The following is a 27496-nucleotide window of genomic DNA, read 5'->3' on the forward strand; positions in this document are numbered from 1 at the left end:
TTTTCCTCTCTGCACTTGAATATTTTATTTCCAAACAACATTGGGTAAATTCTCCAAAAGGATTGAATATTTTCAATTTTTTCAGACTAAATTTTATCCATAACAAAAATTTACTGTGCACATTGCCAAAAAGAAAAAGAATTCTGTACCAACCAGGTTTAAGTGATACAGTATATGCTAATCAGAATAGCTGCTACAAAATAATTTTGTCCTTATTCACACAAATAATTGAGTAACCAGTAATAAATTGACAAGATAAATCTCAAGTCTCTTCAGCACAAAATTATTCTTACTTTATACTTATATTAATCCCTTGAATCTATTACAGTTACATCTATTCTTATAACTAATCACAGCCATTACTGTCTTGGAAAAGTTTACTCCTTACAAACCTGCCACAATACAGAAGTTTGAAATAAAATACCGGTATCAATTTATAGTTCATTGAATGTGTTTTCTGTTTTATATGTGATACTTAATCTTCAATAAATTTTAATCTAAAAAAATTAGATTTAACATAGTGTTATACTTCAGCATTGCAGCAGATTTGTATCTAAGCAAAAGTTAAGTAAAATTTGTATATTTATCATACAGACTGTTTTGCTTCAGAAGACACACACACACACACTAAATAATTTCATTGAGCAAAATGACTTACAATAATTTGTACAATTTCTGGCATATTTAAACAGGAGTAACAGTGGTCCTTTTCCTATTAACTGAATGCAGGAATGTGAATGCATTCATATTACAAGAAAAAATCAAATGCATATTATCCAATACTGTAAACGACAGACAATTGGAAGTGATGTATAAAACAGAGTCATATGCTCTGCTGACAACTAAGATAGTTATTCTTCAATTTCTAAATGTACATTGTCTGCATCTGAAATGTATTTGTGCTTGTACTTCTCAAAAAAGTTTACAAGTTCTTCAGAGAATTTATTGTGGAGCTCAGTGATTTGTTCCTGTGTCGGGTCTTCAACTTTCTTCACTTCAATTGGTGAGCCAACTGTAAAAAGAACATGTTAATGTGTTAGTTGGTTTGTTATAAACAATTAAATTTATTTCCATTTTCATTCACTTACTTAAGGTCACAAAAGTGAATATTTCTACTATGTATTGATAAATTCCTCATACTGTAATAACAAACGACAATACTGACTTCACAAAATCTTATTTATGCACTTCAGTGCTATCCTAGAAATACTTTTTTTCATTTCAGTCAGTTCCAGCAACAAACTATACAGGAACAAGAGTTCAGGCCATTATGTACAGCATTTTTTGTTCAAACTGTCAGTGTAAAAATGGAACAACTGCTGTCTTGACTCTCCACATCCTTGATCAGGATACCCAACCGAAGTTTTTGTCTGACTGATGTCATTATCAGTCTTTTCCCTTGCAACAAAAGTGACATTTAATTATAACCCACCTCATTTATGTCGGTGAATTATTTAATGTACCAACGCATGTGTAGCCAGTTTTCAATATTTTTGGCACATTGAGTTAAAAATATTTTGGTACCTAATTGACTTTACCATTCAATGAAGGGTACCTACATTTCCCATATAACATGTTACCTCTTGCTGTTTAACCTTAATTCAGCTTTATGTTTAGTAAAGGGAGTTCCTGGACTGACTTCAGTTTTCTTTGCCACAAAGTAGCTTACTATTTCCTTCTCAAAACAGAAAGACATCAATCTCCTAAATTTCTGTCCAACAGTTGCTACAGTGGATGATCATAGTTCATTTATAGTCTGATGCTGTCTATGTAAGTCACACTGTGGTTGGGATTCCACATTAATATTTAGGTTCACTTATAACTATATGCGTGAGCTGCTGCTTAAAGGCAGGCAGTTCTATGAAGAAGAAATGACCTGATCCCTTGTTTTATTTTGATATCACATTTTGTTGATTGCTGTTATTTTTGGCTATTTGTATCGGTGTCACATGTTGGCTATTTGTACTGGTATCTGCATTTTACGTTGAGTTACATTCCATCTTGCATTTTCCATTGTTGAATTGTGTAGTGCTATGTAGCTTCGGAGTTTTTTTCAATATCATGTTTCATTCTTTCTTGTTAGCTTTGGCTATTAGCATTACTGGCAGCCTTTAGCTTTTTGTATTGGTATCAGAATTTTAAGTAAAGCTCATAGGTCAGGTAACATTTTTGTTAACAGTTCTAGTTTGTTTGCGCAATATGCATTTTTTCATCTTCGAAAGCAACTATCGTATAGTGTTTTTCTTTGTTTCATTTTGTATGTTTTACTATTATCAAGATTTTGAGGCAGTTATTTTAGGTTTTTATCCATCCCTGCACAAAACCCCCAATTTCTCCTGATTTTCCCTGCATATTCAATGTTTATTATTAAGAATTTGTATGAGTCTATTTGACATTCATTTTTTGCGCCATGGGAACGGACAATGTCATTGGTCATCATTTTGAAATCACCTTTGTGTTGCTTTTTTTGTAGCCTATAATGCATCATTGGTCAAAGTCAGTAGATGATATTCAACACCTGGATAAACCATAGTCTTCAATCATAAGAATCTTTGACTACTTGTCCACTGATGTAAACAATCTGATGGAAAATAACATTAACTTCAAAACAAACAGAAATCTTATCTGGTTGACAACTACTCTGTTCTCTAGAAGAATTTAAACATTTTTAAGCTGATGAGGATGTCAGTACTTATTCTGCCCTGACTGGACAGAATGTTGTTAAATTGTAGAGTAACAATACTAATTCAAAATAATACAGTCCCAGATAAATTTTACAATGAAAGTAGTCTTAACATTCTCCAAGAGCATTACTCTGATTTCAGCCTCCAGGTATTAGTGTGTGCCGGCATTTCAAGGCAAAGTACTTGACAAATACAAATTTCAGAATGGTTAAAAAATATGATAGCTGTATGTTCTTGTATACAGATTACTTATGCTCTTAGAGTAATTATTTGTATCAAGTTCAGCTGGGCTTTTAGGGCACTACATTCAATCTGCAAATTATTTTGTTTAAGGTTATTCATAAGCATCCCTGGGGTATATGAAGATGTTTGCATGTAAACAAGACATACAACCAATGAACACTTGTCAGTGGATAAAGCATCTACCAAAGTTTGTAAATCATAGGTGCTCAATATGACCATTTGTAATACTGAGGCAGTTCAGCATTGACGTACTCATTAACATATGAAGGCAAGTGTGGTGGAGCACCATCTTGTTGTAAAATGAAGTCTTCATTGTACTGCTGGAAGTGTGGCACAACCCATTGTTGCATTGTGTTCAGGGACATGGAACCACCTCACAATTTTTCTACAAAGAAAAATGATCCATAAACTTTTGAAGAGGACATGGCATGAAAGATGCTAACTTTATGCGAATCATGAATGCATTCCACAATCTTGTGTGGATGTTCTGTGCCCCAAACATATGCATTATGACGATTCAGCATTCCAGACATGTGAAACATGACTGACTGAAAGCCAGCCTCTTTGCAAAATGATTTCCCTCCAGTAGTCAGTACAAGTCATTGTGAAAGTCAGAATGAAACTTTTTCAGAGTAGTCAGTGCATGTAACAACTGCAGATGATAAGGTTTTACACACATATGTATGTTTAATAGGTCAGACAGTTTATTGCAGTATCTGCAGTTCTCTGCTTGGACATGTCTATTCTATGGGCTCCTGCCTATTCTATGGGCTCCCATCCATAAACTTCTCTGCTGATTACATCTGAAATCTTTTCTTCACAGTGTTACACCCCCAGAATGATATTCCGGATAGGTGTGAAAATATCCGAAGTTTTTCTGGCCAGTACCAGAGCCACAGTAGAAGTCAAGGCACACTAACGTACAATATCTAGATTGGAATGACAACCCAGAACAGCAGCCAGTATTGCATGCAGCTTGAGCACACCACCAAGTTAAATTGCCATAAACTACCCGAGCTAGTGGACTAAGGTGTCAACAAAGTGAAGTGACCCCATGAGGAAAGCAGGATAATGTCATTCTGTTGACCATGTGCAGGGAAGTAACAATACCAAAGACATACACAAGAACAGCTTTCAGTGCACACGGTGCAAAAGCAAGTGAACAGGAAGAGTGAAGAATGGAGTTAGTATACCACAACAGGGTGTAGGCTGCTGACAGGTTCAGAAAACTAGGGCACATTTGGTCATTTTTGCCGCACAGTAGCATCACCACTGCAGACTGATCTGTAAAAATACCTCTACTTCTGCAGCTTACTTCCCAGTTTGTAGTTTACCAGTCCCAAGGTGGGCCCTGTGACACTCCATCTGTTGCCCACCTAGATGACTACAATTTATGCTGCAAGAGCCAGCCCATTGTGAAGGACTTAACTGCCACAGGCTGCTGCTTCCCCATCATTTATGCCTTCAGCCTCCTACCACCAGGCCGCTTGGAGGCCTCGTTGATGGTACTTAGTGAGTTGTTTAACTACCATCAACTCAAAGGAGCACAGCAGCAGCTGCTGCCACCGCCCAACATATGTCTGCGAGTTGTAATGGTACTTGAATTATGTAACCATTACAGCACCTCATCTGAACCTCTCGATACCAGTAATATTCTACTGTGTTTCTGTGAAGTAGTTTACATATTTCTGAGACAACATTCACATTTGATTTCATTTGTGATACATCAATATGTTTATGTTGCAATGATATTATTCTTATGTGTATTCTTTCTTTTGCCACTATGATCTTTGCCATACTTTTAACTCTGATTTTTGGGCACATAAGCAATAGTTAGTTAGTTAGAGTCGGACCTTGAAAAAGTCAAGTCTTGGACGTCATGTTGGAAAGACTCATAACGTAGCCAGTTTATAAAATGTGAACTTTAACAGTGACTGTGAGGAAGATGTTTCCAAGTATATTTTGTATTGTGAAGTGAAGTTGTGTGTGTTACGTGATATTGCAATAAAAGCAATTAAAAGGTAGTGTAACTTAAATTCGGAGTGCTGATTATTTTTTTACATCACTATTGTGCTAACTTTCAAAGATTCATCTTCAAGAATGGTTTGTGAAGCGCATCTACAAAACTTTTGAATATAGCAGAATAAAACCTAGGCCTTTTCGCATCTGAGCTTGGAATCACCACCACCTAGATTTTCGACGATTGAACCATGATTTTACAACAAGACCAGTGTGGGAAACACAAAAAGATGAGTGCCTAGTTTATTCATTATTACATGAAATGACTTTATTAACTGTGCTCTAATGACACCTGCCACATAACAACTATGTTGTTGCCCAAAAATGCACTATTTAGCAGCGTGAGCAACACCACAATCATTATTAAATTTTGACCTTTGTTGTGGTAGGGTTGTTAGAGAGTGAACACTGGAATCACTGGCTGGTCTCTCTCTGAGGGGCCATGACTGAACACTTCATGACTACAGCCAACTTATGCCGAGCTGTTGGCTGCCTTTCTTTGGCACAATCAACAGGATCAACGAAAGTGCCCTGGTAACCCACTGGCCATGTCTTATGCTGTCAGCACCAATGCAGGCAGGCAACACTGACCAACTTATGGCTAGCTAACCGATGTTGCAGGGTGCCAAGAACACACACCTCTCTCAGTGGCATTCAGGTGTGCACAACACGCCGGCCTCAGTGCATACCGGTGTGGCCAGCACCCTTATGCTCCCCTGACTACTGGCAACCTTGAAGAAAGACAACTGCGTAACTATGAATAATAAATGTGTATTTAGAGATGTCATATTAGCCCTTCTGGTGTTCAACAGGTCCTCACCACCAAGTGTCATTCTATGCCATCTTGGCAACATAAAGACCACAGATGCAGTCTTCTATATTTGGTGTAAGTAATTGGATACCATTGGTAGACATTTACACGTGGTACCACACCTGCACATCTGCAGTATCAACAACCTACATTATCTGTCAAGCTGCTCCTTTAGCTCTCCTGCTACATTTTACACTTGCCAAATATCCGGTGTGATGAGAGACTCATGCGTGCGTGCATGCGCGCGTTCATCTGGTTTGTCATATGAACTTTGAAGTGTCATTTGTTAAACTACAGAAGTCTGGAGATCTGTCTCAGTTCCATGACAATTTTAAGGAAGCTTTCTTTCACCTGGTCAGAACCCATATTTTAATTTGTCTCTATATGAATTGCCACATATGCAGGCTGTGTCAGATATATGTAACATATGTAAAATGTTTGGAACGAGGCACATTAGTTTGCAGATTCTTTTTGGGCCACAATATGTTGCAAGGATTAATATAGTCTGTTTCTCATACATGCATTGTGGGTACAGTTTACCAATGTTTTTCCTTGTATGACAGCAGATGGAGGTTACACAAATTGTTTACTGTGCATAACAAGCAGCATTCTATGTCTGCATACATTTGTAACATGTGGCAATATGCTGTTTAAGACTTTTCCAACGTCGGATAATGTAGTGGAAGTTGCACAATATTTCGACAAGACAGCTGCTCATCATCTTCAGGTGCCAATGATTGCACAATGTTATCTGACATGACAGCTGTTAACTGATGAAGCATATGTGACAGTGTTACATGAGACACTTAAAGCCTTGAAAGGGCAGATAGTCACATGGTTGGAAACCACAACCAAACAGAAGGAGTTGAATGAAGCATTATTAAAGAAAGTAGCACCATTGGAAACTATTAGTGAGCAAATACAATCTGATCTGGGTGAGGCAAAAGCCTCATTCAATATACCAGTTCCTTAAGTTGATCCCATAGCAGGTAATCTAGCAACTCATTTTTCAGCAAAAACAGATGAGGCGTGTACCTATCAGTGATGTGAGGACCACTGCTAAATTTAGGCAATCGGTTGGACAAAACTTGTTTAAATATGATAAGTTACAGTTAGTGGGTGATGCAAAGACATCATGTACAACAAGACCCTTAGCAAGGCACAAACATTTGATGTGCTGGCTACTGGACTCATCCAGCATTATCACTAACAGAAAATCATGAGGGTTTTTTTTTTTTTTTTTTTTTTTTTTTTTTTTTTTTTTTAGGTAGAAACTCAGTGGATTGTCTCAAGAATACAGCAAGTGAATGAAGTCCTCCTCTGATAAAGTTAAGCACAGACTAGAGCTAACACTGAATGTAGAGACTAATGTTTTGCACGAGTTGGAAAATGGAACTTCAGTTGTGTTTTTGAGGGGTATTTCCACCAGTGTGTCAAGAAGACTGAGGGTAGAAAATCAAAGCGATTTGGTCACTGTCATTAGGATCACTACACAGCTGGAGGAAATTGACATTGTTATTCTGGGACAAAGTGACCATAGTGTTTTCTCCTCTGAGGTGAAGTGTTCTAGATGTGGGTGTATAGGATACATCAAGAAGCAGTGCCATCAGACAAAATGTTATGAATATGTAGCAGTAGGGCATGAGGTGCAGTGTAGCTAATGCAAAAGGCAAAATAAACACTGTCTGGGTAAGTGTTCATTAAATGCACAAGAGGGTGCCTCAACTGTCCAGCGGCATTCTCAGTGAAACAAAGTACTGTACAAATGTGAACAGAAATAGAATGCTGCTTGTTATGCATAGTAAACAATAGGAAACTAGTTTTTGGTGGACATGGCTGCCCATGTGTATGTCATTGGTCGGGATCTCTTAGACAGGAAGAGAGAGGGATTACATGGGTAAGGTTATAATGTCCTCATATCATTGGGGACAACACTGCTCAGGTTTAGCGTTGTACCATGCATGGTTTGTTTTGTTTTTATACAATATTTGAATGAAATCATCTTCACTGAACTTGTCACCCACAACTCTCTGTAAGTTTGTAACATATAGCAGTTTTGTTATAGTTTACCAAGTCAAAATACTAGTTCTAGTACAGGAAATCTTTTTTTAATTAACAAAGCTTGAATAATGCAAAAAGTACAAGTTGGAATATCAACAGTATTAGGAACCACACATTGTGCAACAGGATGGTCTACTTTGCTCTTGGCCAGAAGTTTGGCAGTGGCTGTTATACTGGCAGTCAGCTGACTGGTAGTCATACCAATCCTCTAAGCTGTGCAAGCATTGCAGCAGAGCTGGTCTACAGCATGCCTGCTTTGACAAGAGGCCCAGCTTTTCTGAACTGCACCGATAATAGTTATCGTTACAACACATTCTCTGCTCCCAAAATTTTCCTGCCTATGGTATCCTACTGTCACCACACCATCAAACAGTTCGTGCCTTCCCTGCTCTATACCTCTCCCACATGCTGTGCTGTGCTGCCTTTTTGTAATATTGTAAATACTATAGAAAGTATACGAGAGTGAGAAAGTGCTTTCTTTTGTACTGTATTTTTGTTGGTCCTGTTTATGCATTTGACATTGGACAAATTAATTTATATATATATACAAGTTACAGTTATTTCTATGCATACATAGTACAATTAAATATTTTATATAATACTCTCCATACATTTGAATATTCAGTGGAGAAAATGCAGTGATGCTGAAAACATGTCTTTGGAAAATTTTTTAAGTTTTTGACTCCAGTAATTGTTTTTATGTTGTTGGGAAGCATGTTATAGATTTTTAACTCCCATGTGGAAATTACCCTTTCGGCACAGGGATGCTTTGATTTGGGTGATCAAGTTTTTGTTTTGTCTGGTAAAGTGATGATGAATCATTTTTTGCAATCTATTATCCTTACCATTTACATTTATTTTAACGAATAAAATATTTTCCATAATGTAGATGTATATCCATATTTAAAGTGATTATTAAAGTAGGCTCAATACACACTCTTTACTGTCTTATCGCTGCAGGAAGATTTTAGTGAACAAACAAGGTGGCAGCTCTTTTTCAATTTTGCTTTAAGATATCCTATATACTTATTCTACTTTGCATTGTTTTGTAGTCATAATTTTAAGAATTTGGCATCTGTCCCGTGACAAATGAGTTCACTATTGATACAAATGAGTTGTACATAGCCCTGTTCACAGCACTGATATTTTAATGCAATAGTTTTTTTTCTTTTTATTAAATGCTGATTATTGTGTGCCACTTGCCAAGTTTACAAGTAACAATATTTACTGATTACTGTAATTCTTCCTAACTTTCCACCTTTAATATGATAGAGGTGTCATCTGGAAATATGACTTTTTATTAGTATCCACATTTAAACTTAGTTCATTAATGAACAAAAGCAACAGAAATTGTCTCATCACTAATCCATTGCATATTTAATTAGATTATAATCTGATAAGTGTTCAGAAATAGTTTTAAGGTTGACAGTGGGCTTGATGCTCACTGCTTGCTTATGATTGCTCAAAAAGAAATGGATCCATCTGTTGAACATACCTCAAATTTCTTACTTACCAGTCTTTGGGAGCAGACTCTTATGATCTACAATGTCAGAAGCTTTCACTAGGTCTACAGACACTGCTCTTCATTCCTTTTTAGTGTCTGTCAAGCTTAAGGTACGTTTACATCTGTGCACCTTGGGACTAATCAACACGTTGCTATAGCTTTCCCCACATGGAGAAAAACACCCCGTTTGAATGGAACCACTAGCACACACAAACTGAGGAAGAGAAATGCACCTACACACATCCCAGTACTTGCGTGCGTGGCAAGAACAGTTGCACAGCGATTAAGTGAAAGGCTCACACATGTAGACGCACCTTTAGTACGTACTTACCACACTTCATAAACGGCAGTAATTGTTGACTTCTTATTTCTAAATTTGTGCTGATTATTACATAGTATTTTGTTCTTAATTACAGTTACCCTAAGTTTGTCATGCATAACCCTTTCTGTTTATGAAATGCAGGAGGAAACTATGGTAGGTGCATAGTTACTTATATATTTTTATGCATTGAAATTACATTAGACAGTTCAAGTAGAGCAGAGAAAGTGCCTGCTTGAAGTGAGCAATCTCAACAAATGTGTAGGTAGTTAGCTGAACCAGATCAGAGCACTTATCTTTAATATTGTTGCAGAGACTCTATAAGTGCCTACAAGTTGGAGTTTTGTCATTTTATTGCTTTTGCTACTTAATCTTGGGTGACAATTGTGATTTACATTGATCTACTACACATGCTTATTAATTGGATTTAGTATTGTTATTTATGTTTGATATCGTTTACTGTCTGCAATACCTGTAAAAAATAATGTTAAGTCAGTTGGCTACTTCTAAAGAGTCTGTTACTTTATTTTATTGTGGTAGTGTTGTATTTTTACATGATGCTCTGTTCTCACTAGTTTCTGTTTCTATGACACTCCACCTGGTGATTGCTTTATGTGCTGAATTATTTATCATTTTGCATTATTTTTGGTACTCTCATTACTTTTCTTAGTATTTTGGAAAATTTTTGTAATGTGTACTTCAGGTGAAGAATTATTCAAGTTACACATTTTATGTATCAGTCTTCTTCAGGCTTGAGACCCCTCATTCCATAGTGATCCAACTGTTTGCTCTACGATGTCCTTTATGGTTACAGTTTTCTGTGAAAATGCAACTTGAAGGTAATACATTAATACATGAAAGAAGTGTTGTATGTGTCACTTAGGTCAGTAATTTTAGAAACTTATCATTTTCTTTGCACAGTAATCTGTTTAAGTAGTTTGTTATCCTGACTGTAGCACCTACATGTGGTACTTAAAGACATGTGGTACTGAATACTGCCTTTTACCTTCAAGGTTAGTATGTGAAGTAGATAGGCACTAAAGCCTGAACAGAACAGTTTTAGTGAAATGTTGAATAAACGTTGTATAAACTTTATTTTACTAGAAACTGATCTAAAGCTGTTTCACAAGTGTGTATTACTCAGATAGCAGCATATACTACAGCATTTAAAGTCTAGTAAGTAGTAAGTTTCAAAAGAACCTCTGTCTACTTTTTGTAAGAAAATCAATTTTTAATTTGTTAATAATTATGAAGTCACATTCCATTTTGTTTTCTTTGTTTAGTAATGATTCTAATTTATTTAAGAGAAGTTCAAAATTTCCAGATGGTGTTTGATAAACTTTAGCAATAACCAAACTGCAGTCTCATTGTCCTCAACATTTCTTTGAGTTAAGGGAATAGGGCCATCAAAATCTACATTTGCCTCTATGTACATCACTACCACACCTTACTCGCTGTCATTCCTGCAATAGTAGGAAGATATAATGAATGTAGTTATTTATGTATGTTTTCCCGAGGGCATGCAACTTTACTGTATGATTAAATGATGATGGCGTCCTCTTGGGTAAAATATTCCTGAGGTAAAATAGTCCCCCATTCGGATCTCCGAGCAGGGACTACTCAAGAGGATGTCGTTATCAGGAGAAAGAAAACTGGCGTTCTACGGATCGGAGCGTGGAATGTCAGATCACTTAATCGAGCAGGTAGGTTAGAAAATTTAAAAAGGGAAATGGATAGGTTAAAGTTAGATATAGTGGGAATTAGTGAAGTTCGGTGGCAACAGGAAGAAGACTTCTGGTCAGGTGACTACAGGGTTATAAACACAAAATCAAATAGGGGTAATGCAGGAGTAGGTTTAGTAATGAAAAGGAAAATAGGAATACAGGTAAGCTACTACAAACAGCATAGTGAACACATTATTGTGGCCAAGATAGATACGAAGCCCACACCTACTACAGTAGTACAAGTTTATACGCCAACTAGCTCTGCAGATGAAGAAATTGAAGAAATGTATGATGAAATAAAAGAAATTATTCAGATAGTGAAGGGTGACGAAAATTTGATAGTCATGGGTGACTGGAATTTGGTAGTAGGAAAAGGGAGAGAAGGAAACTTAATAGGTGAATATGGATTGGGGCTAAGAAATGAAGGAGGACGCCACCTGGTAGAATTCTGCACAGAGCACAACTTAATCATAGCTAACACTTGGTTTAAGAATCATGAAAGAAGGTTGTATACATGGAAGATCCCTGGAGGTACTAAAAGGTATCAGATAGATTATATAATGGTAAGACAGAGATTTAGGAACCAGGTTTTAAATTGTAAGACATTTCCAGGGGCAGATGTGGACTCTGACCACAATCTATTGGTTATGACCTGTAGATTAAAACTGAAGAAACTGCAAAAAGGTGGGAATTTAAGGAGATGGGACCTGGATAAACTAAAAGAACCAGAGGTTGTACAGAGTTTCAGGGAGAGCATAAGGGAACAATTGACAGGAATGGGGGAAAGAAATACAGTAGAAGAAGAATGGGTAGCTTTGAGGGATTAAGTAGTGAAGGCAGCGGAGGATCAAGTAGTTGAAAAGACTAGGGCTAGTAGAAATCCTTGGGTAACAGAAGAAATATTGAATTTAATTGATGAAAGGAGAAAATATAAAAATGCAGTAAATGAAGCAGGCAAAAAGGAATACAAACGTCTCAAAAATGAGATCGACAGGAAGTGCAAAATGGCTAAGCAGGGATGGCTAGAGGACAAATGTAAGGATGTAGAGGCCTATCTCACTAGGGGTAAGATAGACACTGCCTACAGGAAAATTAAAGAGACCTTTGGAGATAAGAGAACCACTTGTATGAACATCAAGAGCTCAGATGGAAACCCAGTTCTAAGCAAAGAAGGGAAGGTAGAAAGGTGGAAGGAGTATATAGAGGGTCTATACAAGGGCGATGTACTTGAGGACAATATTATGGAAATGGAAGAGGATGTAGATGAAGATGAAATGGGAGATACAATACTGCGTGAAGAGTTTGACACAGCACTGAAAGACCTAAGTTGAAACAAGGCCCCCGGAGTAGACAACATTCCATTGGAACTACTGACGGCCTTGGGAGAGCCAGTCCTGACAAAACTCTACTATCTGGTGAGCAAGATGTATGAAACAGGCGAAATACCCTCAGACTTCAAGAAGAATATAATAATTCCAATCCCAAAGAAAGAAGATGTTGACAGACGTGAAAATTACTGACCTATCAGTTTAATAAGCCACAGCTGCAAAATACTAACACGAATTCTTTACAGATGAATGGAAAAACTAGTAGAAGCCGACCTCGGGGAAGATCAGTTTGGATTCCGTAGAAGTACTGGAACACGTGAGGCAATACTGACCTTATGACTTATCTTAGAAGAAAGATTAAGGAAAGACAAACCTACGTTTCTAGCATTTGTAGACTTAGAGAAAGCTTTTGACAATGTTGACTGGCATACTCTCTTTCAAATTTTGAAGGTGGTAGGGGTAAAATACAGGGAGCGGAAGGCTATTTACAATTTGTACAGAAACCAGATGGCAGTTATAGGAGTCGAGGGGCATGAAAGGGAAGCAGTGGTTGGGAAGGGAGTGAGACAGGGTTGTAGCCTCTCCCCAATGCTATTCAATCTGTATATTGAGCAAGCAGTAAAGGAAACAAAAGAAAAATTTGGAGTAGGTATTAAAATCCATGGAGAAGAAATAAAAACTTTGAGGTTCGCCGATGACATTGTAACTCTGTCAGAAACAGCAAAGGACTTGGAAGAGCAGTTGAACGGAATGGACAGTGTCTTGAAAGGAGGATATAAGAAGAACATCAACAAAAGCAAAACGAGGATAATGGAATGCAGTCGAATTAAGTCAGGTGATGCTGAGGGAATTAGATTAGGAACTGAGACACTTAAAGTAGTAAAGGAGTTTTGCTATTTGGGGAGCAAAATAACTAATGATGGTCGAAGTAGAGAGGATATAAAATGGAGAATGCCAATGGCAAGGAAAGTGTTTCTGAGGAAGAGGAATTTGTTAACATCGAGTATAGATTTAAGTGTCAGGAAGTCGTTTCTCAAAGTATTTGTATGGAGTGTAGCAATGTATGGAAGTGAAACATGGACGATAAATAGTTTGGACAAGAAGAGAATAGAAGCTTTCGAAATGTGGTGCTACAGAAGAATGTTGAAGATTAGGTGGGTAGATCACGTAACTAATGAGGAGGTATTGAATAGGATTGGGGAGAAGAGAAGTTTGTGGCACAACTTGACCAGAAGAAGGGATCGGTTGGTAGGACATGTTCTGAGGCATCAAGGGATCACCAATTTAGTATTGGAGGGCAGCGTGGAGGGTAAAAATCGTAGAGGGAGACCAAGAGATGAATACACTAAGCAGATTCAGAAGGATGTAGGTTGCAGTAGGTACTGGGAGATGAAGCTGGCACAGGACAGAGTAGCATGGAGAGCTGCATCAAACCAGTCTCAGGACTGGAGACGACAACAACAACAACAACAACAACAACAACATGATGTATGTCTACTTAACTCAGGCTTGCACCAGTGTTCATAAATGCATATTTCTGAGATATCCTTTCGCCGTTATCTATTAGTAATACATTAGTTTCACCAATGTTGTTATCAGAGATTTTACATATAAACGTTATAAATGTTTAAATCAGGCTCATTCACAGCTTGGTAGCTGCATGTAATATTTCCAGTATCTTACGCCTTTAGCTTATATTCATATTGCCAATAGTGTCACCACCTTCATTGTTCTTGTTCACACACCAGTCCATAGTTCTTTACAGATCTATACTCTTGCTTTGTTTTGGCAATTTCACTTTGTTACAGTGTTTTTTAACCCATCTATCCATTAATGTGTCATTTGTTTTATTTGTACATCTGAAAATAAGCCCATTAGGTGCCCTCCTGTTTCTCCTTTTCTGCGTATTTCTGCCTATTTCTGCTCACATACTGGTCCATAATTTTCTTTCTGTTCTGGTTTGGTGGTTGTTCTTCTTCAGGGCAGTCTTTTTATTTACTTGTTTGTTCATTTGTGTATGCTGTATTGCTGGTTCTATACTAGGCTTTTTATATTTGCTAAATGTATGAAAGAGGCAAGTCTACTGCAAATGTGAATCTTTATCTGTTTAGATGTAAATCATGAACTGTGTCTTTGCTTTTTTCCAGACATTCCATTTCAAAACACTCCGACAGTCTCTTCCTACAAACAGTAGTAGTAGTAGTAGTAGTAGTAGTAGTAGTAGTAGTTGTAGTAGTAGTAGTAGTAGTAGTAATTGTAATTTTTTTTTACTATGAAATGATAGGCCATTTTTCCATTCAGGTCTTGGGCATCATATTTAGAGGTACTTTCAAGTGGTTCAAATGGCTTTGAGCACTATGGGACTTAACACGTGAGGTCCTCAGTTGTTCCAGACTGAAGCACATAGAACCGCTCGGCCACTCCGGCCGGTTTAAGAGGTACTTTAAAAATTGTTATATTCATTTTGTGTCTTAGTTTCAATATGCATCCTAGAGGATCTGTAACGTTCATTGTCATTTGAGTAATCAATAACTATTAATCTATTGTTTACTGTGAAATCCTTAGTTAATTTATCCAGTTTTTGAACAACTTAATTTTGAGCTTACACAAACTTACCAACAGTAGTAACAGGATTCCTACGAGGTACAATACCGAAGGAGTACTGAAACAAACCACGACCAATTGGAAGCACTGGTGCCATTCCAGTAATCTTGCGGCAAAAGTGCTGGAATTTCAGAAGTCTTGTACCTTCTAGTTGATCATAGAGATCAGTCTCCCCAAATGAGATAACAGGAACCAGTGGACAACTGAAACAAAAGTGAAACTTACAATTCATTTTCACTTATTTTCACCTAGTTTTAATTGATCTTTTTTCCTTTTGCTTTCAGTAATAGTTCTTTATTTTTGAGCCAGTGCAATTAAACAACCACAAAAATAAAAAGAGGTTTAACAATGACTTGGAACTTCACAGATTCAAGAAGCATAAACTAAAAAGTCACTTTACTATCTAGGCACTAGGCTTGGAAGCACCAGTAATTACAGATGAGCATCATATTTATTTTGCAGATAAACAGCATATTACAATTTCAGTAATGACGTGTGTGTGAGGGATTTTTCAGCATCTGTAAGTCATTTCAAGACATGGTCAAAGGTGTATGAAACACTAGCAGACAATGTGATTAAGCTGATTAAGTGTTATTTGGGGCTGCATGATAAGATGAGTCTTTTTTTTTTAATATTTCTCGTGTATTCATCCAGATGGCATCATCCAGAAGACATTATATTTTGTTAAGCCGGGAACCCCGCCTTGTAGCTGGATCTCTGATGTCTCTGCATGATGAACCAATAAAGGAAGACAGCAGCTTTCGGGTAAGCAAGATCTGGGACCAGTATGGTGCATTGCCAAAGCACAGCAATAATCTATGTGCAAATACACTTCTGCAATGGCAATTTAAGAATGCAGATCCATTGTTGAACATGCCAGTAGCTACCTGCATCCAACACCAACTGAAGCACAATTGAGGACATTGCATTAAGAGAGAGAGAGAGAGAGAGAGGGAGAGAGAGAGAGAGAGAGAGAGAAAATGCCTGAAGATGGCAAGACGTCTGTTTACTAAAATATCACAGTTTCTGACTATTGCTACCCCACTGAACAGCCGAGAAATAGTCAAAATTTTCTTACGGCCAGAAAACTAAAATCACGCAAGGTGAGTGGTGTTTTGTCGCTTGTTAGCAACATGGCAGAAACTGCCAGAACAACTTGCTCTAGTGTGTTACACCTACTTTGGAGCCAGCTATCCTTGGCAAGACTTTTCAGTGTATGTGGACAGAAAGAATTACTTGTCCATGCAAATGTCAAATCTCTAAGAAGGTGAATATTATGGGAAGAATGTTTTGATGTGGAAAGTATCATTTGTCAAAACAGAATCACTGATTATTTTTAAATGCAGTGTGGACAGGTAAGAGAAATCAAAAGTGAAGGACACCTCAATGAAAGTTTACCTGTTGATGAAACAAACATGTGATGTGGATCTGACAGAAGGTCTTTAACTCTTCAGAGAAGTGGACAGAATGACTATGAAGCAGTGAATGTTTCCTACCAGTAAGACGTGGTTGTGTATCATGGATAGGCATTTAATATGAGATTACACATTCCCAATGCACGATCTCCATATATGTTAGCATTTGTTAATATTACAAAAATTTCTGCAGCACTGAAGCATGAAATGATAAAAAGAAAAATCTTGTACATACCCATGTTTCAGTGCTAGCCTGATGAAACCACGTCGTCGCTTCAGAATTACTCGATATGTGCGAGGTTTGCATTTCAGTGCTTCAGATGCACCACCCACAATTAACACAGCAGCATTTCCTCCTCCCGGTTTGTCCATAAGATACCCAATGCTTTCTGCAGAAGCAGAACATCCACCTAAAACAAATGATTTTTTTTTTTTTTCTTGACAGTTCAAAAGCGGGTTGACAATTTTCTACTGTGAAAACTGAATTAATTGAAGTACAGTTTAGTTTGTTCACTCAAATTCTAGTCTACATGAAACTGCTAAAAGTTACAAAGTATCTATTACCTGTGGCTTGGTGCTGCAAAATACTAAAGTAGTTCTACAGTTGACATTAATGAACTTCGTAATTATTTTGGGCAAAGCTGTGATACGAACATCACAAAACAGAGTGCAAATGAACAAGTGTGACAGCTTGTGAGTCTGATTCTGAGCGATGTCCTTTGCTTTGACATATCTTCAGTAATGCCTAGCATATTTTAACATTTGAATCTAATGTGATATTAAAAACTGTTTCTTTGCACAGTGCAATTATTATGACTGATTGAATGATTAATGAGGTGGACATTCCTTCATTTGATAACTTAACCTTCTACCATTGCTATGATGATTACATTTCTAGCGTTCATGTAATTCTGCAGCCCATTGTTGGGGTCCTGTTTCCACACAGTCGTCTATCGTATGTGTAGCTCAGAACTTATGTTTCAGAAATATTATTTAATATTACGCTGATTGTTTTCATATTTTCACTATACAACTTTTCTGTAAGCTATTTGATGTGAACTGTCATATTACAGGTACAATTTCTGGAGGAGTATTATCTAGCAGAAGGTGAACTTTATATGAAACTTCTGTTTTATGAAAGGATTGGGTAATATATTCTTAGAGTATGTTAAAGTATTTCCTGATGGTTAATTACAACCTACACTCTGCAAGAAACACTGAGGTGCACAGCAGAGGGTATGTCCCCTTGCACCAGTTATTAGAGTTTCTTCCTATTCCATTCATGAATGACAGACAGGAAGATTTGTCCGCCTTCGAGAGTCTGCCAGTTCAGTTCCTTTAATACCTGTGACACTCTTCCATGGATTAAACAAGCCTCTGACCACTTGTGCTGCCCTTCTCTGTATATGTTCAATATCCCTTGTTAGACCTAGCTGGTATGGGTCTCTCTCACTATAGCAATATCCAGAACCAGTCACATCATTTAAAGTAAGTCGCCAATCTCTCTACCACTTTGAAATCTTAAGACCTTACTGGATATTAATGCAGCTCTTTTCATATGGAACTTCATTATAGATAACTGCATCACCTGCAAAAAGCCTTATTATACCATTAATATTTTCCACAAAGCCATTAAAACATGACATTAATAGTAAGGGTCTCAACCTTTCCCTAGGGTACACACAAAGTTACTTCTACATCTGACTCTCCAGCCAAGATAACATGCTGCATCCTCCCTACCATAATGTCCTCAACCCCATGCGTTCATGCTTTTGACAATAAGTGTAGGTCTGGTACCAAATCAGATGTTTCTTTGGTTCTATTGGTAACAGAAAGGTAGGATCAAGTGCTGTGGTAGGGACCATTTCTATACACAACAGAAGGATTGTCTGTGTCAGTATCCTACAGTACTGGCTCAAAGTATGAATATTACACACTTTTGCCTGGGTAGGCAAATGGAGCAAATTATTTGGTTCTTTTTACATTTCATGTGGTCTATGGTGGGACTTATGAAGGGACCATTAGTTCATGGGCAGTTACATAAAAACTCAAAAAGGTGGTTTTTTTACAATTTTTGTATCAAAATCCAGGCCACACATTCTGAGAATAATATGCACAGCAAATGGCTGAAATTTTTGTGATATATTTCTAAGATCCTGATCTCAAAGAAACCCTTAAAATTTTCTTGGTATCTTTATCCATTTCCAGAAGAGAAGTTTGAAATTACACTATTTTTACATGTCAAATACGCATGTAAAATACGCATGTAAAATACGCATGTAAAATACGCATGTAAAATACGCATGTAAAATACGCATGTAAAATCTGGTGTGAGGCGAAAATTTAGTTCATGAAGTGATGTAGCTTGGGAGAATATGCTATAACGTGACATATCTGAAGGATTCTGGGAACCCCATGTTGTACTGAAGCACATGCAAACTTTTGTGTATGTAAATTGCGGTCTGAAGTGTAAAATTAATTTTGTGTTATTTCAGTTTAACATAAATAAACTATCAAAATTTTACTGACCCATAAAATTCTTTTTATATGAGTGACACGTCTCGTGCCAAGGAAAAGAAAGTAACAGTGAAAAAATGCTAATTGAGCATGAAAAATGCAATTATGATTCTGTTTGAAAGACTGGTTGAAATGTGGGGTACCAGCTGCCTCATTCTACCTCCCTCAGCATGTTTAAAATTTTTCCAAAAATTTTGCCATGTAAACATACACTATGTGATCAAAAGTATCTGGACAACTGGCTGAAAATGACTTACTAGTTCATGGCACCCTCCATCAGCAATGCTGGAATGCAATACGGTATTGGCCCACCCTTAGCCTTGATGACAGCTTCCAGTCTCACAGATATATGTTCAATCAGATGATGGAAGGTTTTCCAGGGAATAGCAGGGAGTACTGCACTGAGGAGAGGTATTGATGTTGGTTGGTGAGGCCTGGCACGAAGTCGGTGTTCCAAAACATCCCAAAGGTTTTCTATAGGATCCAGGTCAGGACTCCACGCAGGCCAGTCCATTACAGGGATGTTATTGTCATGCAGCCACTCTGCCACAGGCCATACATTATGAACATGTGCTCGGCCATGTTGAAAGATGCGATCACCATCCCTGAATTGCTCTTCGACAGTGGGAAGCTAGAATGACACTATCACACCATAACAACAGCGCCTCCGAATTTTACTGTTGGCACTACACAGGTTGGCACATGACGGTCACTGGGCATTTGTCATACCCACATCGGATCGCCACAATGTGTACCATGATTCGTCACTCCACACAACATTTTCCCACTGTTCAATCGTCCAATGTTTACACTCCTGACACCTACTGAAGCAGCATCTGGTATTTACTGGTGTGATGTGTGGCTTACGAGTATCTGCTATGCCATGAAATCCAAGTTTTCTCACCTCTCACCTCACTTTCATAGTACTTGCAGTGGATCCTGATGCATTTTGGAATTTGTGTGTGATTGTCTGGATAGATATCTGCCTATTACAACCCTCTTCAACTGATGGCAGTCTGTCGGTCACAAAAATGATTATTTGCAACAATGTTAAACAATGCTATAAATATCTGAAATTGTGGTTTTCTTTTCATTTTAGTATCATGGTTTCTAAAAGGAAACTCATTCTGTTTGGTATTAAGCAGATACTCTAAATTTTGTTAAGTTGAACTGAGGTTCCGCACAGGAAGATATTGCTGCTGCACACAGTGCTGGATGAGCAACTGCTTATTACATCAAAAAAGAAAGAGTTATTTGACAGTACAAAACCCAGTTCGAGAATGAGTTAGTAAAACAGAAGGTTATGTGAAAGAGAGGGAATGAAGTGGTCATAGCTGTTTACAGTATGAGAAAGATAGATGAAGATATCATAAGCATGTAGGAAAGTAATAGTGAAAGTGATGAACAGGCCATAGCAGGAGAGAACAAGATCTCTCACACTGATAGTGCCATAGCTGCAAACATGTTCCTGGAGTATGCTATGCAGCAACCTTGTACAGTACTGATGTTATTGCTCATAAAGCAGCTGCGGGATAAATCTTTCTACTGTCACATGTCACTGTGACAACTGAAAATTTGGGGCATGTATCATAGTGAGTTATACTACTGGACATATACAGATGTAAGGACCAACTTTTCTATGAAAATGAGTTTTTCTTTGGCTTTAACGAAGTATAGTCTCTGTATGTTTCAGACAGTATCAATGATCTGGGAATTCCACTAAGCCAGCACCCACACATCCAGGAATGGCCAGATTACTGAGATTCTTGTGTATTAAAGTAGTTTGTGTGAACTCCATAACCATAATGAAGTCATAAAAAGCATGAGGGCATTGTCTAGTAGAACTACACTATGATGGAAGAAGAATGGGGAGACGGCAGCAAAAACATTAAAGTGAGAGTAAAAATACTGGATAACTATTGTGAATGTATGCATATCTATATTTCTTTTCAGTATTATTTCTCATCATTCTATCATTCACCAATTTTCTCTCTTCAGTCTGTGTGTAGCACATTTTTTCATTTCACTACACCTCCACAACTGTTTTATCTTTCATACAATGACAAGAGCTGTTGTGGTGTAGGCATATCACTTTAAAACATCAACTTCTCAACAAAAGTATTTTTGATCATTTAATTAGACATATAAGAATGAGTGTTTCCCATGATAGTTACTGGCAGTTTCATTTATATAAATCTGCATTCCATATTCAACTACAGTGCAGTGTTATAGGAAATATTACCCTTTAAATATGACTGTCATTGAATTCACATGTCAGATCATTTACTTACTTGTTATTGAGTTGCCCTGTATATAGTTACACTCAAATGGCAACTTTTTTTTTTTAAATGCATTCTTGTGTATCTGCAGACAATCATGATTTCTCTCTCTTTCCTTTTTCCCTTCCAGTCATGGAATTAGTTAAAACACTAAGCACATGCAACAGAACATTTAAACAACTATCTATCCATTCTGGGATACAAAAGTATTTTTAGTTATTTGACTAGGATAACTAGGGAGGGGGGGGGGGGGGTTGATGTTGCTGATAATATTTTGATTACCAAATAGAAATGTTATTAAGTGCAAGTATGACTGCAGGGTTTGTGTATTGTATGCTTCCATATACTCTGATCCTTTCAGTCAAATGTGCCACTGCATAAAGCCCAATTCTAGAATTTATAACATAACTATCTTATGAAATGATAATTAGTAAAGTGTCTCCAATTCTCATAAAGATTCATATAAAATTTTTCATTTAATTTATAGACCCTTTATTTTTTTTTTATATATTAATTCTATGTCACAAATAAACTATCTGATTATTGAAAAAGTAGAAAAGTAAACCAACCTAAGGATAAGCAGAGCTCTCTGAAGAAAGGAACCTTGAAATGTTGTTCCAGTGTAAGAGGATAAACAGTAATTCCTGGGAAAAGTTTGTCCCACCCCATATAATCGGTGGAGAAGCAGCCAAAAACCCCTGCACTCAGCACACCATGTGGAAACGCACAGAACAGGTAATTGCGATTTGGATCCAATGGTTCAATACGTTCAAGGCGTAATGGAAAGAAGTCCCTAAAGTAGCGCCACCACAGCCATCGCCGTGCCCATTGTAACCTGTAACAAATGAATGTGTTATGTCAGGTGTCCAGTTTCAGAGTATATTGTAAATGGCAAAGAATAAATACTCAAATGTGAATGGACATGATTAGAAAAGGTCAATATCAGTCTCTGCAGTTGTCATTTACTTCATAATGGGGTTTAGGAACACACACACACACACACACACACACACACACACACACACACACACACACACACACACACACACACACACACACGTCACAAATATTGTTAGTATTCATACTGCTCTAATCTTTATCAGGTTGAAGTGTACAAATACCATGAGCTTTCAAATTTAAGTCAAAAGGTAGATCTATATTTACTTACCAGAAAAAAATGAATGTAAGGGTAATTGTTTACTTCGAACTATGGAAAGTGCTGATGATTTGAGCTTTTAGATATCTGTTTCTTCTGTGCTCAAAAAAATTAGATCAAGTTGGGGCACCAAAATGTGCACACATATAATGATTCAACTAGTATTCATAATATGACAAGAAAGTCATTAATTTTAAATACTATGTTGTTGAACCTGTGTTAGCTACTGAAATAACCACAGTCTAAAGAGGAACTGTGGGGCTTGACATCAGAACCACTGATATTTGGTCATTTTTAGAACTGACACTGGATTATCACTAAATGTTAATAAGACCCAGTTTGTGCATTTCCAAGTAAGGAAAAAGTTGAGGATGAATTAAGTATTACATTGAATGGCAGTGAGTTACTACAAGTTGAGTCAACCAAGTTTCTGGGAGTACACATTGACAACAGTCTAAAATGGTCTGAATATATTTTGCATCTCCACAAAAAACTGAGCTCAGCAACATTCGCTGTTCATATGATTTCCACTGTATGTGACCGAGACACCACAAAAACTGCTTTTTAGTTATTTCCATGCATTATTGCTGTATGGAATAGTTTTCTGGGGTAATCAGCCACTATCAAAAAATAATATTAATTGCCCAAAAGAGTTATTAGGATAATGAGCGGAGTCCAGCCTAGACATTCTTGTAGGAACCTTTTCAGAAAGTTAGGGATACTGACAACTGCATGCCAATATGTCTACTCCGTGTTATGTTTCATTGGTAAAAATGGACAATCGTACAAAACCAACGACTCATACCATACTCACAATACCACGAGGAAGATGGACCTCCATTATGAATCAAAAAACCTTACTATTGCACAAAAAGGAGTCCATTACATGAGCTGCAAGATGTTCAGTGCTCTCCCACCATCACTGAAATTACTCATCCATAAGCTTCCCAAATTTAAACAGCAGCTCAAACAGTATTTATTAGATAATTCCTTCTATTCGGTAGAAGAATATTTCAGTAGAGTTAACTGTAATTGATTTTTTTCATTTACTAATTTGATGTGCTATTGTGCATTACGATACTCACAATCACTGTTAACATACTGTGTCTTTCATTTAGCTATTAAGATATACCATATTTTTAATGTAATTTTTAATGTAATTTTTTCTATACCTATTAATATGTATTTTGTTTTATACCAGATATCCTCTTGCAAGAGGTACTTGTGTGTATTCCTTTTGTGTTATTTGTAATAATTCTGACACATCCTACATCCATGTGAATGCCTCGCAGTATTGGATATGTGGGATATAAATAAATAAATAAATAAAAATAAATAAAAATAAATAAATAAATAAAAAATCGCTAATGACCCAGGTGTTTGTTTCCCTTTTATAATCCTGTGTCAGAGGGTTATTGTAGCTACTATTAAATCTTTTCTTTGAAGTATTGGATATTTTATTATAATCTCACCAAAATAAAATAACTTATCACCTTATAAATTATGAGAACTTTTCTGAGTGTCCATATTAACTAGCATCACACACTGAGCACAAATTATAATCTTTTGATGTGCATTTTTTGCAGACAGTTTTTTTACACATACCATACTTTACAAATGATTTGTTTCCAGCACTTGGACTTGACAAGGCAACATCTGGCTTCTTTTTCAGACCAGCCTCAATTTTCACGTAAGGATGCATAGTGCTGACAATCAGGACATTCTTGCTGCTCTTTCCCTGATAAACAGTAATGTCATTCTTCGACAACACTGTACTATGTAACACTTTTTTAGCTTTTTGACAGAGGCTTGTATTTCCCTGCAAGATCACTTTATGGTGCCCACATTACTTTTAGCATTTGCTTTCAAGGTTTCAGACACATCCAAGGAGGTTAAAAAATGGTCATTTATAACATTTCTTCCTGTATTCAAAGGAGGTCAGGCCAACATGTAAACTTAATTGTTGCAGTTGGCAAGTATTTCTATGCAGCACACAGATAAACAAAAAATAAAACTATAAACATGCATATCTTCTTCAGCATTAAGTAAATCACTATGTAGTGTAAGATCATCATCTTACAAACTACAGGTTGTGGCAATTCTTACTCAGATGGAAACCCCAGTGGCTCACCTTCAGATTCACGAGTCAAAATCTCTCTTGTAGCATTTACAATGTCCTCCTCTGTTCTCAGATATTTTTCCATAATAAATATTTATGTTGCAAGCACTATTTATATAGTTAGAGTCCCCTATTAACGTCTTATTTCATGGAACAAAGCACTGGCAGTGAGATACTTGTGCACACGTTCAGATGTGTTTCAACCTGATCTCTCCCCTCTTCACTGCTGCAGAACTGAACCATCATATACTGACAAAGTGAGTTTTGAGATTGCGGAGCAAACAATATTTCAAAATAAACATGAAGACATATATGATGTGAGATTGCTAAAACAGATGTAGCATAACTGACCTATCCACACTTCTAAGTGAATCTTTATTTTTCTCTTTCAGTGTTTCCCCATAAAAAGTAAAATAAAATATGATTGTTAAGCAACTTATTTGCTACAAAGTCATAGAAATTCAGCAGTTTACACAATAATATAAAAAGTGACCTATGGAAGAATTAGGGGATGGGTCATGACCAGCTGCAGTTATGTTAAGAGTACACAGATTACCATCAGTTGCTCTGCAAGGGGAATGGGATGAACAGGAAAATTAGAGGGAGAAGGAACATCATAGGCTGTGTGCCTTTATCTTTGACTATTTACACACTTGGATATCCATAGTTTCCTCGGTTAAAAGTCTGAGTTCAATTATTGCCATCACTTTCTTCATTGTGTGAGAAGCATAACATGTAACTTCAGTATTCACTTAGGTGTTATCATTTAACACAATAATGTACAAATCTGGCATTTTACAGTTTCTAGAATGTAATTGTGTGTCACAGATGCTCTTCAATCACTTTTCTTTTCATTGATTACATATAGCTTTATTACAATTCTTGCTTGCAAGGACAGATTGACATTTGCACCATGAAAGAAAGCCAGATCTCCCAAGGGAATTTTTATTTTATGAAGAGCAGTTAAGTGGAAACCTGAGACCCTCATTCAAAAGTAATCACCACAGCCATCAAGACATTTATTCAACTGGAAGAAGAAATGCTCAGTTCCTGTTTTGTTGAAAGGTGTCAGCTGTTGATGGATACACAACTACATCTGCTATTGGCTCCATCTGACAAACTGATGTCCATGCATATCTTTCTTTAGGTTGCCAAAGACATGCAAATCACATGGTGAAAGGTCTGGGCTGTACAGAGGATATTGCAGTGTTTCCCAACGAAAATGCTCACTCATAGCCTTTGTCGACTAGTGGTTCTTTGCTGAGGAACTTGTTTCCATATGATCACCAGAGCTGTGCTGTGAACACATACAGACAATGTCTGCTACACAGCTTTCTGAAGAGCAGTTGAACCATAGGCACTAGTTGTATGATAATATGACAGTTGGATGAACACATTAGGCCAGTCCACAAATTACATAGGCCAGAACCCAACAGCAGCTTGCACCTGTGATGTGACATTATGCCATTACCCTACCACAGCAGTGACAGTATCTTAATTTTATAGTGGTGCCACCTGTTGCAGACACTGTGTTATGGCAGGTATTCAGTTTTCATTTGACTGCCCCTTATAGTAGTGTGTCTGAAGTTTACTAGCAACACAATGTCTGGCATTGTATGCCAATCAACTCCAGGAATGCAGGATTATTGCTGTATAAGCACTAACCTGTTCCTCGGAGTGGTCTGGTTCAGCTAAATTTTATATGCCAGTTGCCAAGTTAGTAGTGGCCTTGGAAAGAAGTCAGAGTACAATAGCACTTCACAGCACTTCAAACTGGTGAATCAGCAGCATCTGCTCACAGAGCTGTGCATGTACTCAATCAAAAACCTTACAGTGTAATGTTAGTACATCTCTTTAATACAGAGACTGTTGTTCAGCTTACGTACTGCAACTGGCTATTGCAGCCAGTACACAATGGGGAGGCTGATCCTGAAATGCTCTTTTTCTGATGAAGTATGGCTGTATTTATTGAAGCATTTGGACTAACAACTGACATATGAATTTTGAAAATCCTGAATCACCTCACTGTTGTGTGAAAACATGACCATTGTGTTCAATTAAAACAAAAAATAATTTTTGAATAATATTTTTTTTATGAAACCTTAACTTCTGATAGGATATTCTGTATCATCAGGAAAACCTCTTAATACTGTGATAGACATGTTGACAATAAGTGCTCTTACACTGTCTTGTGTGAAATAACTGTGGGTTTTTTCATTGATTGTTAGTTCTGTTAAAATTGCTATATATAGTTCACATACCTTTGAGGCAACATGGTTTGATGGAGGACAATCAGTCCAATCTCCAATGACACCAGCACTCTACAAACCACTATAAAGCGTGTGTCAGAGCACACTTGCCATTGTACCCATTATTAGGGCTTTATTACTTCTCATTTACATATGGTAATGATTGTGTTTGCTGCGTTACTGCAAACCTCGGTCCCATTTTCACATCATGCAAAGACTCTCAATGTAACTGATGAGGATTTTCTGAACTCCAATGTCAATTTGTTCTTCAAGTTCAAGTACCTCAATAAAGGCAGCCACAGTTCAGAAAAAAAGAGCATATTAAACTGGACATACTTGTTGCAGTATATGACACAAATTGATTGTTCCATTAAGACTGTTTACCTTTGAACTATGAGAAATTATCTGAAGAAATAATAATAATAATAATAATAATAATAATAATAATAATAATAGCAAATAAT

The 27496-nt window shown here is 37.0% G+C and overlaps 1 protein-coding gene across 2 annotated transcripts in view; it reads right to left on the bottom strand.

The window, feature by feature from the left end:
- Positions 1-618: 618 nt before the first annotated feature.
- The window catches only part of LOC124612742 (2-acylglycerol O-acyltransferase 2-like), a 116213-nt gene continuing 89335 nt past the window's right edge, over positions 619-27496 (bottom strand). For both annotated transcript variants that reach the window (XM_047141124.1, XM_047141125.1), the window contains exons 3-6: positions 22078-22343; positions 16948-17122; positions 15310-15500; positions 619-1012 (exon numbers count right to left, since the gene is read on the bottom strand). In XM_047141124.1, the coding sequence (XP_046997080.1) occupies positions 852-1012; positions 15310-15500; positions 16948-17122; positions 22078-22343 (793 nt within the window). In that variant the 3' untranslated portion in view covers positions 619-851. The remainder of the gene's footprint in view (positions 1013-15309; positions 15501-16947; positions 17123-22077; positions 22344-27496) is intronic.

Source organism: Schistocerca americana, chromosome 4, assembly GCF_021461395.2.
Source record: "Schistocerca americana isolate TAMUIC-IGC-003095 chromosome 4, iqSchAmer2.1, whole genome shotgun sequence".
Classification (NCBI taxonomy): domain Eukaryota; kingdom Metazoa; phylum Arthropoda; class Insecta; order Orthoptera; family Acrididae; genus Schistocerca; species Schistocerca americana.